The following is a 12,898-nucleotide window of genomic DNA, read 5'->3' on the forward strand; positions in this document are numbered from 1 at the left end:
GTCAGGTCCTCTCTGGATACTTGCAGGGAAGTGTGGTGCAAGACTGAGTGCTCTACAGAATAATTATGGGTAATGTAGTTCCAAGGTTCATCCGTGATGAAAATAAATGTACAGCATTTTTTATTGTGGTGCAGGATGCATTGGGTGAATGTCAATCAGTGGTGTCACAAACCTGGTTCCACTTTTTTTGTTTGTGAATTCATTTTGTTCATGTGGAATGACATCCTTCCCAATTTCAATGAAATATCTGAAACTGTTGCCTGGAATGGCACATGTCAGCAATGATCACATAATACTATTGACATTAAACATTTCCAAAATTATCAAGCAACTGCAAAACATTTTTTTAAACTTAATTCTGTTTATTTACATCATATAACCTTGCTTTGAAGCAAAATGCCATTGAATGAAATGGTTCCAGGTGGATAACCTTTAGTCAGGAAATTTTCTTAGATTGTTTACTCAAAGCAATTCAAAACGTACTTTACACAATACAATATGTACAAAATATTATCAGACATAATAACAAACATAAGGTATATCACATTTCAAGAAACAGACAGCTAAACACACATTGAGTGTTGTCCAAATTTTCTAAAATGTTTGTATTTATCTTTTTGATGAAGGCATGAGCAGTTTGGTTCAGCTCTGTTAAGCTCAGCTGTACGTCTCCTATTGACTGACAGTTTAAATGTATACAGTTAGTTCATCAAACAAAATCTAATGCAAATGAGTTGGTACCATATTACCCTGTTCTAGGTATTGATTACCCTTTACTTAGGGCTTGTTATGTGTACCATACAAAACACTGTCCACATGAAAGAACCTCTGTGTGTGAGAAAAGCAGGTGAGAGCACTATACTTCCCCTCTCCTTACAGCATCAGGTATTCCGCTGTTTGTTAGTGCTTGTTAGATGCAAACAGACTGCATAGACAAGTCCTTGGCCAGACACAGTGTTGCTTTTAATGGCCTCCCAGAGAGGCTGCTCGTATGGATGATACACGTCTTTGGCTCAGCGGATAAGATGTAAGCACAGCAACGAGAAGAGAATGGATTCAGTCTGGCTTATAACTAGATGTGAAGGTTGAGGCTTCTGGCTTTGAGAGTCTGGAATAATGAGGGTTAATGGGAAGGTGAGGTCTGACCATGGCACTGCAGAACAAAAACACTCTAGAAATCAGGCACTTGTAGGGCAACTCTTGAGGTAAGACAAGACTAACTAAAAGTCAATGACATTTTATGATGACGAAAATCCTGTCAGTCAAAGGGGGAACCAAAGAATAAGTCCCATATGACATTGGTCGAGGGACAGTTAATAAAGAGTATTTGGGAAATGGAAACTCATCTTGGACCATGGCCAAGAGAATGGTATGTCAGTCTAGAAACACAGCAGACCCCAAAATGGCTACTTATGGTAACCACATTTCTGCAATCAGTCATTTGTATCCAGGAATTCTGAAGCACCCCACTCACAGTGGTTATTCACTTGAGTCTAACCTCATGGAAATGTAAAATATGACATGAAAAATCATGTGTAGATGGTTTAATACTTGAAATATTCCTGATAATATAACAAATACAATATAATTGACAGACTTTACAAAATGTAACTTTGTGTAACATGCAGGTTGCATTTATATTCCTTGACGTTTAACAGGGCATGTTGTCAATATTTTGCGCTTTCTCGGTCACCCATAAAATGAAAACAAACGTTTCCTCTGGTACACATAGGCAGGTTTGGTCAAGCAAATTATTACCAACTAATACTTAATCCAATTGAAAAGACAGTTATGATAGAGTTGATGCAAGGACAGTATGTGATCGTTCTTTGATAAGAGAGCTGAGATGCATACGAACATTATTGTGACTTAAATTAGGTTATTGTGACTTAAATTATGGTAGATAAAGCCCTGTTTGCTGCCAAATAAGATAAGCATTGTCAGCATAAGGTAGATAGTAGTGTCAGTAAGGGGAGAGTACATTGCTTTCTTCAAATGCGGAAATGGATGCTATCCAGCCATGAAACGGAGAGGCCTTTCAACGGCCAGAACTAAGGATTTTGACTGGAGAAAGTTAATGTTGGATGAGTTATTGTATCTTTGCTAAATGAGAGAAGGTATTTCTGCATAGTACTGTGAGTCACAGAGAAAGGCCATCTGTGAGGAAACAAGGAACAGGCTTTAAGTCAGGTTCAGGTTGTTTCTTTTTTTGTTTGTTTTAAAAACAAGTACATCCGAGAAGTCAAATCACAATAAAAGTACTTATTCTTTTCATACAAAAAATATATATAGAATATTTACTGTATATAAAACAACAAAAAAATTATATATTAAGGGAAACATTTCAAGTAACATCTTGAAGGAAATTATGGTGCACCTGTGTGCACTTATGTAAACCATAAAACAATTTTTAAAAATAAAGATAATGTAATATATATATTTACAAGGTTAACTTAACAAGGCTTTTTACAAATGTTACAAAATAGTTCAACACACAAACAGCTGCACACTCAAACATACTCACGAGTATTGTCAGGCAAACACACATATGTACAGACAGACAAACATTAACGAAGACAGACAAACATCTTGGTTACAGACCATAACTGCTGTGTGAGCATGTGTGTGTGTGTGTGTGTGTGCGTGTGTGTGTGAGTTATGTTATTTCTGTGTGTTGGCAACTAGATGAGTGTTAGAGCCAGTTGTTCTGTGGTCGTCATAGTAACAGAATATTAAGGAAGACTGATATAGAAGTCAGTGCTGGGGCCAAAGGTTAGACAGAGTTCTCCCTTAAAACTCACATTCCAATACTGCTTGTACTCTTATAGTGTATGTGCTGATCTCTCAGCTAGTGTGTGTGTGAGTGTAAAAGACAGAGAGAGAGAGCTCACAGTCCTGTTGAAAGTGTCACTCTGTGAGGAACCCTGGGTAGGCTTGGTTTGGCATGCTCTTCCCTGTGCACTGGGAGAGGACAACCCACTTCCTGTGTCAGACAGGAAGCAACAGAGAGGACAGGAAGGATCCTATTATTCAGTAACACACTGTCTGTCTGCTGCCTGCATGAGGGAGAGTTCTTGGCTTTAATATCAACTGTGATGAGGTCTGTCTGTCTGTCTGTGTGTCTGCTGCCCCATTGCAGTTTTGCATTATTTAATTTTTTATTTAAAACACACAAAAGAAATAAGCTTTGGCAAATACTGGAATGCCCCTTGCCATGCAAACGGAGTAGACTGGAGGCCGGAAACTGTTCTCAGACCTGTCTCAAGACCCCTTGTGTCTGTCTGTGGCTCTGCTGTCCACTACCCACTGCCATCATGCAACTGACTCGGGGTCAGCACTATCTGACCCTCTAACACAGTAGCCCTGGCTCAGCAGCTCAGGGGAGGGAGACTTTGAGAAGGAGGCCAGGGGCCTTGTAACTTACAGGCCTATCAGTCTTTGTCCATACTTACAGGTACTGATGGAACCTGGAGGCGGGTGCTCGGCGTGTGACGGGGGGATTCTGGCCCAGGGGAAGAGGGTGTCTTGGGTCAAGCTCCTGGTGGTCGAGGGGTGATCCCTGTGGTTTGCCCTGGTTGGAAGTGGCCAGTGACATGGGGAACTTGTTGGTGGCTAGCGCAGGCCTCTTGTCGCCCGACTCGGTAGGTGAGACCACCACAGTGTGTCTTCTCCAGGCCCGTCTCTTCCTCCTCGTCTCCGGGGAGAGTGGCTTCCTCAGCCCCACGATACGCAGGTCATCAGCCGAGCCCAGCAGGCGCGCACGCACCTGGTCAGCCAGAGACCCTCGCCCCTGACCCGTCCCGCTGGGGGTGAAAGATGCAGCCTCGCTGGGGGGCAGGGCTTCTTTGGGCCGGGGTGGACGTAGGCTCTCCTGGCTGCTCCCTGAGGAAGGGTTGGTCCTGGATCGGTTCCTCTGGGCCCCTGGTACCCCGTCTCCCTCCTCTCCTGAAGGCCCAGGGAGGTCCAGCAGGTCCAGAGAATGAGCCTTGGTCTTCCCTCTGTCCTTTAGCTTCTTCCTGGCCAGCGTGTCACACTGGATCAGCTTGTGGGAGTTGAAGGAGGGCCGGGGGTGTAGTCTGTGGGTGGTGGAGGAGGAGGAGGAGGAGGGGGTGGTGGATCGCGCCCCACCCTCGCTCCTCTCCCCAGGGTCCTGAGTATGTGTGGATGGGGTGGGGGTGGTGTGCTGGGTCATGGGGGAGACAGGGTGGGGTTTGTAGTGTGTGTAGAGGAAGCTTCGTTGTGCTGCTGTGGGGGGCTGTGGGGGGGTAGGGGGTGTGAGGGTGGGTGTAATGGATGCAGGGGGGTGTTTCTCAGGTCTCTCCTGGGTAAGGGAGCGCGAGGCGAATCCGCTCTCATTGTCCGTCTCGCTCACCAGCTCGCTGCGCTCGTCGTCAGCTTCATCGCACCGGCCCTCAGACGCCAGGCTCCGCCCCAGTGTGGAGAGGGTGGAGTAACCGGAGACGATAGAGCGAGCGTCCTCTGGCCCCCGCCACACCCTGCCCTTCACCTCCGCTGTCACCGCCTCTTCCTCAGGGAGCAGCATCACCGTCTGCCCTGCTTTCTCTTTCTCACTACCGCATGGCATGCTGGGAACTATCACCTCCTCTACCTTCTCTCTCACTCTCTCTACTACAGATTCTTCTTCTTCCTCCTCCTCCTCATCTTCCTCCTCCTCTCCCTCTGCTCGTGGGGCGGTGTCTGTTCCTGCCACCACCAGCCCCGCCTCTTCTCCCTCCTCCGCCCCCAGGTGGCTGGCTTTGATTGGCTCGTGCTCCGAGTCGTCGTCTGTGCTGCTGCCCACGAGGCGGCCGTTGTGGCGATTCCTGCGCTTGCGTCCGGTGACGGCGGACATGATGGACAGGGTCAGAAAGTCCTTGGCAGTGAGGTCTCGCTTTGACCCCCACGACCCCTGAGGCAAAACAAAGTCACATAGGTCAAAGGTCGGATGATTTACACAACCTCAACCATAACTAGATGGTGTGAAGAAAAATGTTGTTACTTGCTTCAGCTCTTTGAATGTTTTTTTGTGGTAGTGAAGAAGATTATTTTGTGTCTGTGAAGGTGCCCTGTGTGATATGAGTGGCCAGATGTTAAAAAAAAGGTGTAAAACAGCATAGTTGGCTATCTGAGGCCTTACCTTAGATTTAGCTGAGTCACTGTTGGTTGAGTCTAAGAGAGGACAAAGAGAGAGTGTCAGAGGGGAAGGTACACTGTAAAGCTGGTCTGTGTTACATCTGAGGGGAGGAGGAGCGTGAATGGCAGTGATCAGGGGGCACAGAGCTGCTGCTCAGAAAACAAACCTTTCTGCTATCTAGAGCTTTTAAAACACACCATTTTGACACTGTTATAACACAGGAAATATGACTGCTCTAATGTAACACCAATCCAATTAGGAGAGAGTTGTGAATCCTCTGTGCCCACCCTCTACCCGTCACCTTCCCCCGGGGAACAGAACCTTACAGACACTGGTCACACACCATTAACACACAGAACAACGTGTCATCACAAACCACCGAATGTCATGGAGTTGATCAAACTGACTGGTATGTGACCAGGGTTGTTGGAGAGAGGGGCGAGGGTGGGGAAAAACAACAGCATTAAGGAATCACGGCAAACACTGATGACATCAACTGGTGAAGGAAGCGTCGGGAGGAGGGAAGGCAGAAAACAAGGTTGAGTAAAGGGTTTTTCAATCACCACACACTCGGTCACACACTCACTCACTACCGCTCAGTCACTAGCTCTCACTCCCACTCACTAGCTCTCACTCATACTCGCCAGCTCTCACTCGCCAGCTCTCACTCGCCAGCTCTCACTCGCTAGCTCTCACTCACACTCGCTAGCTCTCACTCACACTCACTAGCTCTCTCTCACTAGCTCTCACTCACACTCACAAGCTCACACTCTCGCTCTCACTCACTAGCTCACACGGTCTCGATCACACGGTCGCGATCACACGGTCTCGCTCACACGGTCTCACTCACTCACTAGCACTCACTCACATTCACTAGCTCTCACTTTCATTCACTCACACTCACTAGCTCTCACTCACACTCACTAGCTCACACTCACAAGCTCTCACTCACTAGCTCTCACTAGCACCACTCACACTCACTATCTCACACTAGCTCACACTCACAAGCTCTCGCTCTCACATGCAATCACTCACACGCTCTCACTCATATATGCTCTCACTCAAACACACACACACACACAGTCTTGTATAACTAACCTTGTGGGGAGACAATTCAGTCCCATTCGAAATCCTATTTTCCATAACCCTAACCTTAAAACCTAACCTTAACCCTAGCTCCTAAACCTAATTCTAACCTTAACCCTAAACCCCATTTGACCTTGTGGGGACCAACAAAATATCCCCAGTTGGTCAAATCTTTTGTTTGTTTACTATTTACTATTCTTTGTTTGTTTACCACACACACACACACACACACACACACACACACACACACACACACAAAACCCCCAGAGTAACACATGAGAGGTCCTATACAGAATGAGTGGAGCAGGTGAGGTAAACAGGACAGACAGATGGAGAGACCACTGTAGAGGGGCTTTCTCTCTCAGTGACAGAGAACACAAAGTCATTAATCCGTTAGTCAGACTGGGTGACAGTACAGGGTCATCCTCACACACAACTCCTGCCTTAGTCAAGCGGACACTGAGAGGGAGCCGAGAGCAACTTCCTCTGAAGATGTTGACACATACCAAACACACCCACCCACCTTTTACTAACAAACACCATCACACCCAAACTCACTATTTCTCACGCACGCATGCACACGCACACACAAACACACACAGGAATTGGCAGGGGAAATCCCATCCTACCGCAGTGGCTGCTCCACAGGCTCAGCTAAGAGAGGGATGCAGCGATGTAGAAGAGAAAGTGAAAGATGAGTAATAAAGAAGAAAAGAAAACCAGGTGAGAGGAAAGAAGCACAGTCTAGTGATCAAATCAGGAAAGAGAGAAACTCGGCAAGGGCAAATCATTTCAAATGTATGTCATGCCTATTTCCTGATTGTATGGGATTGGTTCAACTGTGTGGCTGTCAATGACTATTGACAGTCACTGATTGGCCAGTTCGGCCACAGTATGAACCGTGATTGGTCTGCACAGGCTGTCAGTAGCTCAGTGCAGGTTGTGATTGGATGTATTTGGGCAGTGGTGGGCGGGCCCTCACCTGACGCCTCCCCTAGCAGAGCGGTCCTGCCGATGTTGGAGAGCAAGTGGTCGATATTGGGGGCCGGCACCAGGTCCTTCGTGTCTACCGGAGTCTGAAGGGGAGAAAGGCATCGAGTCATAAACAACACATGAACACTGGATTTAAGTCCTGCATCAGAATCAGTGACTGTGTCCCAAATGGCACCCTATCCTCCATATAATGCACTATTTTTTCATGGCCCATAGGGTTCTGGTAAAAAAAGTAGTGCACTACGAAGGGAATAGGGTGCAATATGAGACGCAGGCAATGACGCATAGGTAAGATATACTGTATCATAGCACATCCCCGGGATTCTATTTGGGCTGTTTACTGGAGCAGATTACACTGTGAGCTCCAACATGACCGTGTGAACTGAACAGCTGTCCCCACATATCAAATCAAATCAAATGTATTTATATAGCCCTTCGTACATCAGCTGATATCTCAAAGTGCTGTACAGAAACCCAGCCTAAAACCCCAAACAGCAAGCAATGCATGTGAAAGAAGCACGGTGGCTAGGAAAAACTCCCTAGGAAAAACTCCCAAGAAAGGCCAAAAAACCTAGGAAGAAACCTAGAGAGGAACCAGGCTATGAGGGGTGGCCAGTCCTCTTCTGGCTGTGCCGGGTGGATATTATAACAGAACATGGTCAAGATGTTAAAATGTTCACATAGTTTCCACAGTTTGCAGAGTAAGTCCCACTGTACCTTCTCATCCTTGTCCAGGTCCTCACTGAAAAACCAGAGATACTGTGGGAGGAAACAGAGAGAGAGAGGAGACAGAGAGAAAGAAGAGACCTGTGAGAAGATATTCCGACAGGGTAGCGCCAGCTCATCGGAGGAGAGTTAACATGAAGCCAGTAAACAGGTTTGTCATTGGTTGGGATTAGAGGCTCACTCACATGTTGGATGAGCGTCTCTACTATCTTGTAGCGGTCCGGCATGTGAGTCACCATGTCTGTCATGTTGTCTTCAGACGTCCGCACCAGCGTGGGCCCGAACACCAGGGCCAAGTTACGAGGTTCCATCTACACCCACACAGAAACAATACATCTCATTATAAATCCGTCTTCCTTCATCATCCGTTACTATCATCTGTTACTGTAAAAAGTAGGGCACTTTACATAGGGAATAAAGTGCCATTGGGTCCGGGACAAATGCCGGGCACTATATGGGGAAATAGGGTGCAATTTAGGACGCAGCCTATAATAAGCCGTTCGCGTTACAACACTACGATAGACGTATCCAGACCTTGTTTTTCTCACAGTGGTCAGCTACCGTCTTCAGATGGCCAACCAGGAACTTCAGAGTGTGGTAGTAATGGTCCGGTAAGTCACGGATCTAACAGAGAGAGAGAGAGAGAGAGAGACAGAGACAGAGAGAGAGACAGAGACAGAGAGACAGAGACAGAGACAGAGAGACAGAAAGAGAGACAGAGAGAGAGAGAGAGACAGAGAGAGAGAGAGAGAGAAGGAGAAATACGTCAACACTTCTGAGTATTCTGTGTAATCTGTTATCCCTTGAACATATCATCCTTCCAGGGAAAGACTATACCGGATATGCAAACGTTCACATACCAGTTTTTTCATGGTCTTTAGCCGGTCCCCGGCATTCTCCATCCGGTTAGCGTCGATGAAGTCATTGTACTTATCTGTGAGGATAAGAGTTACATGAACAGTTACAGAACATTGAAATAAAAACGAACATTCAACTGTAACTGTTAAAAGGAGGATGAATGAGAGTTTATTCATGCCTTTACTGACAGATCATCTAACAAAAATGGGGACTCACCATCAGTGAAGAGAGGCTCCGGAAGTTTCCTGAAGAAAGACTTGAGCAAGCTGCTGATCACGTTCAGGTCCTGCCATTTCTGTGAAGCGGTAAGAACAGGGAGAGAGAGAGAGAGAGGTCAAAGGCAATACTAAAGGGCCTTTAGAGACACGGTTGGATAGAATAGTTGATAGTCATACCATCCTTTCCCTTTGCTGAACATTTGTACCCCACTGATGCTGTTTAACACCATCCCACAGATGACTAGATATACTGTGTCTATCTAATCCAGTCATGGATTACTATGCCTATTGCTTACTGTACATTAGGTTGTGTGTGTGTGTGTGTGTGCCCGTGCGTGCGACTGGGGTCCTGCTCCGCTCACCTCCTCTGCAGGGTTGATGTCTGACCCCTTGTTGAGCTGGTCCTGAAGGCTGGACACCACTGCATTGTTCCCTGGGACCCTGTAGATGCCGGTGTACTCCAGACCCATCTCCTCCACCAGCCCACAGCAGATCTCCACGATCATCGGGATGAACTGGGAGGACAGACAGACAGAGAGGGGAGGGTCGGACAGGAGTGGACACACATACCTTACCAGCACACAGATACATCATAGTAAACAGTAGACACACACTGACCCATGCATGTCCATATGCCATTCATTTTCAGTAAATACTTTAACAGGGCATATAAACACACACAAAATGCTACATTTACAGATGATAAGATTAGAGGAAGGGAGGCTCTGGCTGACCTTGTTGTTGGCAGCTGGCTGGCAGTCTTCTAGCCGCACTCCAAAAGCCTTGGGCCCTGACTTCTTGGACTTCTTCATGATGTTGATCCCCCATGGCGACTTAGGGGGGTTGCTCTCATCTGGGGACAGACAGAGGGACAGCGAGTCAGACAGACAGACAGACAGACAGACAGACAGACAGACAGACAGACAGACAGACAGACAGACAGACAGACAGACAGACAGACAGAGTCAGAACAAACATCCATTTGGAATGACCACTGCTGGTTGGTTCCTGTCTCTGACCTTTGCCCTCAGGTTTGGGTGAGCGTGGCACCCCGGCAGCGTTCTCCATCTTGGTCAGCAGGAAGGAAGGCTTGGCACGGGACACCCTGGGAGAGGAGTCCGGCTTGTTGCCTGTTGGACTGGAGGCAGGGGGAGACAGAGAGAAGACTGTTACAAACTGACTCTACCAGGCAGGACAAGCAAGATGGATGTATCAAACACTACTGCTGTATAGTGACAGGCATGTGTCCCTCACCTCTGTTTCCTGTAGTCATTGAGCTTCTTACTGATCAGAGCCTGTCTTGAGAATCCCAGCTCCTGAGACAGACAAACACACGGTCCATTCCCTCATCAATACAGCCTTATACACTGTAGCAACACCAGTGAAGAAAGGTGACATGTACAACAATGTTACAGGAGATCTATAAACAGAAGGCAGCGTGTGACATAAGATATGAGGGTTGTAGGGTCAGAGTTGAGAGGTCAGAGGGTTCTAGGTTCAGAGTTGAGAGGGGAAAGGTCAGTTGAGAGGTGAGAGTGGTGCCATCTGACCCACCTCATTGTCGGTCTTGCTGTTCTCGCTGATGACCTTGATCCAGTCCAGCATGTCCTCTCTGTCCTCGGCCTGCAGCAGGTACTCACAAAAGTCCTGAGTGGTCAGACGCAGCGCGTGCTTACGCTTGGTCTCGCTGTACGCTATGTCCACCAGGCAGCCCCGGATGCTGATTGGCTGCTCCTCGTCGGCATCGCCTCCCAGAGTGGCGCCCCGCAGGACCGCCTCCCGCTTGTCCTTGTAAAGGAAGAGCGAATGGGAGCGCAACACCGAGAAGACCCGCCTCCACGGACGCATGCCGCTACCCACCTTCTGTAACACACAACGGAATGGAGAGAGTGAGAGACAGAAAGGACAGAGAGAGGAGAAATGGAGTGAGAGACAGAAAGGACAGAGAGAGGAGAAATGGAGTGAGAGACAGAAAGGACAGAGAGAGGAGAAATGGAGTGAGAGACAGAAAGGACAGAGAGAGGAGAAATGGAGTGAGAGACAGAAAGGACAGAGAGAGAAGAAATGGAGTGAGAGACAGAAAGGACAGAGAGAGGAGAAATGGAGTGAGAGACAGAAAGGACAGAGAGAGGAGAAATGGAGTGAGAGACAGAAAGGACAGAGAGAGGAGAAATGGAGTGAGAGACAGAAAGGACAGAGAGAGAAGAAATGGAGTGAGAGACAGAAAGGACAGAGAGAGGAGAAATGGTTCATTAAAATGCAGTAGGTCCTATTCCTCTACTCGTTCGTTCTTTCTTTCTCCTCCCTCTCTCTCACCTTGCCCTTCTCCGTCAAGATCTGTTTGTAGTGCAGCCATCCCTCTCTCCATATGTCACTGTAGCTGATACTGCCCAGCTCTGAGGTGGAGTGGCGTTTGGAGCGCACCTCCTCCGCTGCACCCAGACTGTCCAGAGACTAACACACACACACACACACACACACGGTCAAAAGTTACACACCACTCCGCGACAGGTTTTTAGGATAAACACACTAAAAAACTAAATGGTTTCAGACACACTCTCCTAGCTGCCAGAAATGGAAGGTCCTCTGCAATCTGCAGTGTAGTCACGTGTAGGGTACAACCAACTATTATTGTGAAACAAGGAAAAGCTCACCCCATCAGTGAAGAAACTCTTCACTCTCTTTGGCAGCCTCCTATGGAGAATAAAACAGAGGGTTCATTTAAAATGACTACTGAAAGATTTACTACGAAATGAATTGATCATATGATTCAGATGAATCCCTCCTAATCGATTCCCGCGTCTCCCCCCGGTGATCCATTACTCACGAGAAGACGCGGCCCTCCTCTCTGAAGGTGTTGAGTCCCTCGTCACATGACTTGGAGCGCTCCGTGGTGATGGCTAGAAGATAGGAGGAACGGCGACTGGATTTAATACTGCCTGCTCAGTGGGAGACGGAGCGAGTGAGAGAGAGAGGGAAAGAAAGAGAAGAAAGTAGATGTAATGGTAGTCAGAGGATGTGGTAGTCAGAGGATGTAGTCAGAGGATGTAGTCAGAGGAGTGTGGGGTTAACAGACGTGGGAGAGCGGTTGACAGAGAGGTGGAGGGTGGTTGGGTGAGGTGGCTGGCGTGAGGTAGCGGGTGAAGAGGTGGGCTGGCAGGATGGAGTCAGGTTAGGTTAGGTCTTCTCAGGTCACTTCGCTCACTACCGTCATGCAAGGGGAGTCGGTCTGTCAGACTGGACAGACTGGACTAAAGCTGGGTGTACGAGGACCACTGGACTTCATGCTCTAGTCTATACAGAGGAAATGTGGACCCCATTGGTACAAAACACACTTTCTCCAAAAAGTAGAGAGTAACCCCATTCACTTCAATGACGCACATGCATCTGCCTAGGCGGTTAGTCCACCGAGGAGTGACTACATTTGCTTTAGGGCGCGCATGCATCTTACCAAGCACAAAGAAGTACACAAGGCCTATTTACTGGAGGCCATTATACCTCCTCGCCATGGAAAAATTGTCAATCAACTCATGCAGAGAAACAAAGGAGCATCCTGTGTACAGTAAGCCATTCTCTCCATAGATGTGGAGGTGGCATGTCTGCTAGCATGGTACCAGACACTGCAGAGAGGTGTGCCGGGTTCTGGTATGGCTGCATGCAGGGGGGTCGGTCCGGGGTAGTCCGGCTCAAGGGGGGCACTCACTGCAGTCGTGTGAGAAGAGCCTGGTTAGGGGGAAGGTGAAGGTGGGGGAGGCGGGGCTGGTGACGATGGCGGGAGCTGAGCTCATGCCGCTGGACACCACGGAGGAGGCGGGCACGTGGCGGGCACGGAGGTCAGCGCTGGGGCTCGTCGGCTCATCTGTATGGAGGGGGGAGGGGGTAG

The 12,898-nt window shown here is 48.0% G+C and overlaps 1 protein-coding gene across 7 annotated transcripts in view; it reads right to left on the minus strand.

Moving 5' to 3' along the window:
• Positions 1 to 341: 341 nt before the first annotated feature.
• LOC115171062 (rho GTPase-activating protein 23) overlaps positions 342 to 12,898 on the minus strand; it is a 60,754-nt gene continuing 48,197 nt past the window's right edge. For 5 of the 7 annotated variants that reach the window (XM_029727540.1, XM_029727541.1, XM_029727538.1 and 2 more), the window contains 18 exons: positions 12,719 to 12,874; positions 11,843 to 11,954; positions 11,670 to 11,709; positions 11,332 to 11,469; positions 10,570 to 10,878; positions 10,270 to 10,331; positions 10,035 to 10,153; positions 9,750 to 9,868; positions 9,378 to 9,530; positions 9,014 to 9,092; positions 8,800 to 8,873; positions 8,474 to 8,563; positions 8,125 to 8,250; positions 7,931 to 7,972; positions 7,203 to 7,296; positions 5,138 to 5,169; positions 3,453 to 4,909; positions 342 to 2,983 (listed from right to left, as the gene is read on the minus strand). In XM_029727540.1, the coding sequence (XP_029583400.1) occupies positions 2,908 to 2,983; positions 3,453 to 4,909; positions 5,138 to 5,169; positions 7,203 to 7,296; positions 7,931 to 7,972; positions 8,125 to 8,250; positions 8,474 to 8,563; positions 8,800 to 8,873; positions 9,014 to 9,092; positions 9,378 to 9,530; positions 9,750 to 9,868; positions 10,035 to 10,153; positions 10,270 to 10,331; positions 10,570 to 10,878; positions 11,332 to 11,469; positions 11,670 to 11,709; positions 11,843 to 11,954; positions 12,719 to 12,874 (3,278 nt within the window). In that variant the 3' untranslated portion in view covers positions 342 to 2,907. Of the gene's footprint in view, positions 2,984 to 3,452; positions 4,910 to 5,137; positions 5,170 to 6,849; positions 6,875 to 7,202; positions 7,297 to 7,930; positions 7,973 to 8,124; positions 8,251 to 8,473; positions 8,564 to 8,799; positions 8,874 to 9,013; positions 9,093 to 9,377; positions 9,531 to 9,749; positions 9,869 to 10,034; positions 10,154 to 10,269; positions 10,332 to 10,569; positions 10,879 to 11,331; positions 11,470 to 11,669; positions 11,710 to 11,842; positions 11,955 to 12,718; positions 12,875 to 12,898 lie in introns of those variants that run through there. The other 2 variants (XM_029727539.1, XM_029727544.1) reach the window with 2 other exon arrangements.

Source organism: Salmo trutta, chromosome 32 (assembly GCF_901001165.1).
Source record: "Salmo trutta chromosome 32, fSalTru1.1, whole genome shotgun sequence".
Taxonomy (NCBI): domain Eukaryota; kingdom Metazoa; phylum Chordata; class Actinopteri; order Salmoniformes; family Salmonidae; genus Salmo; species Salmo trutta.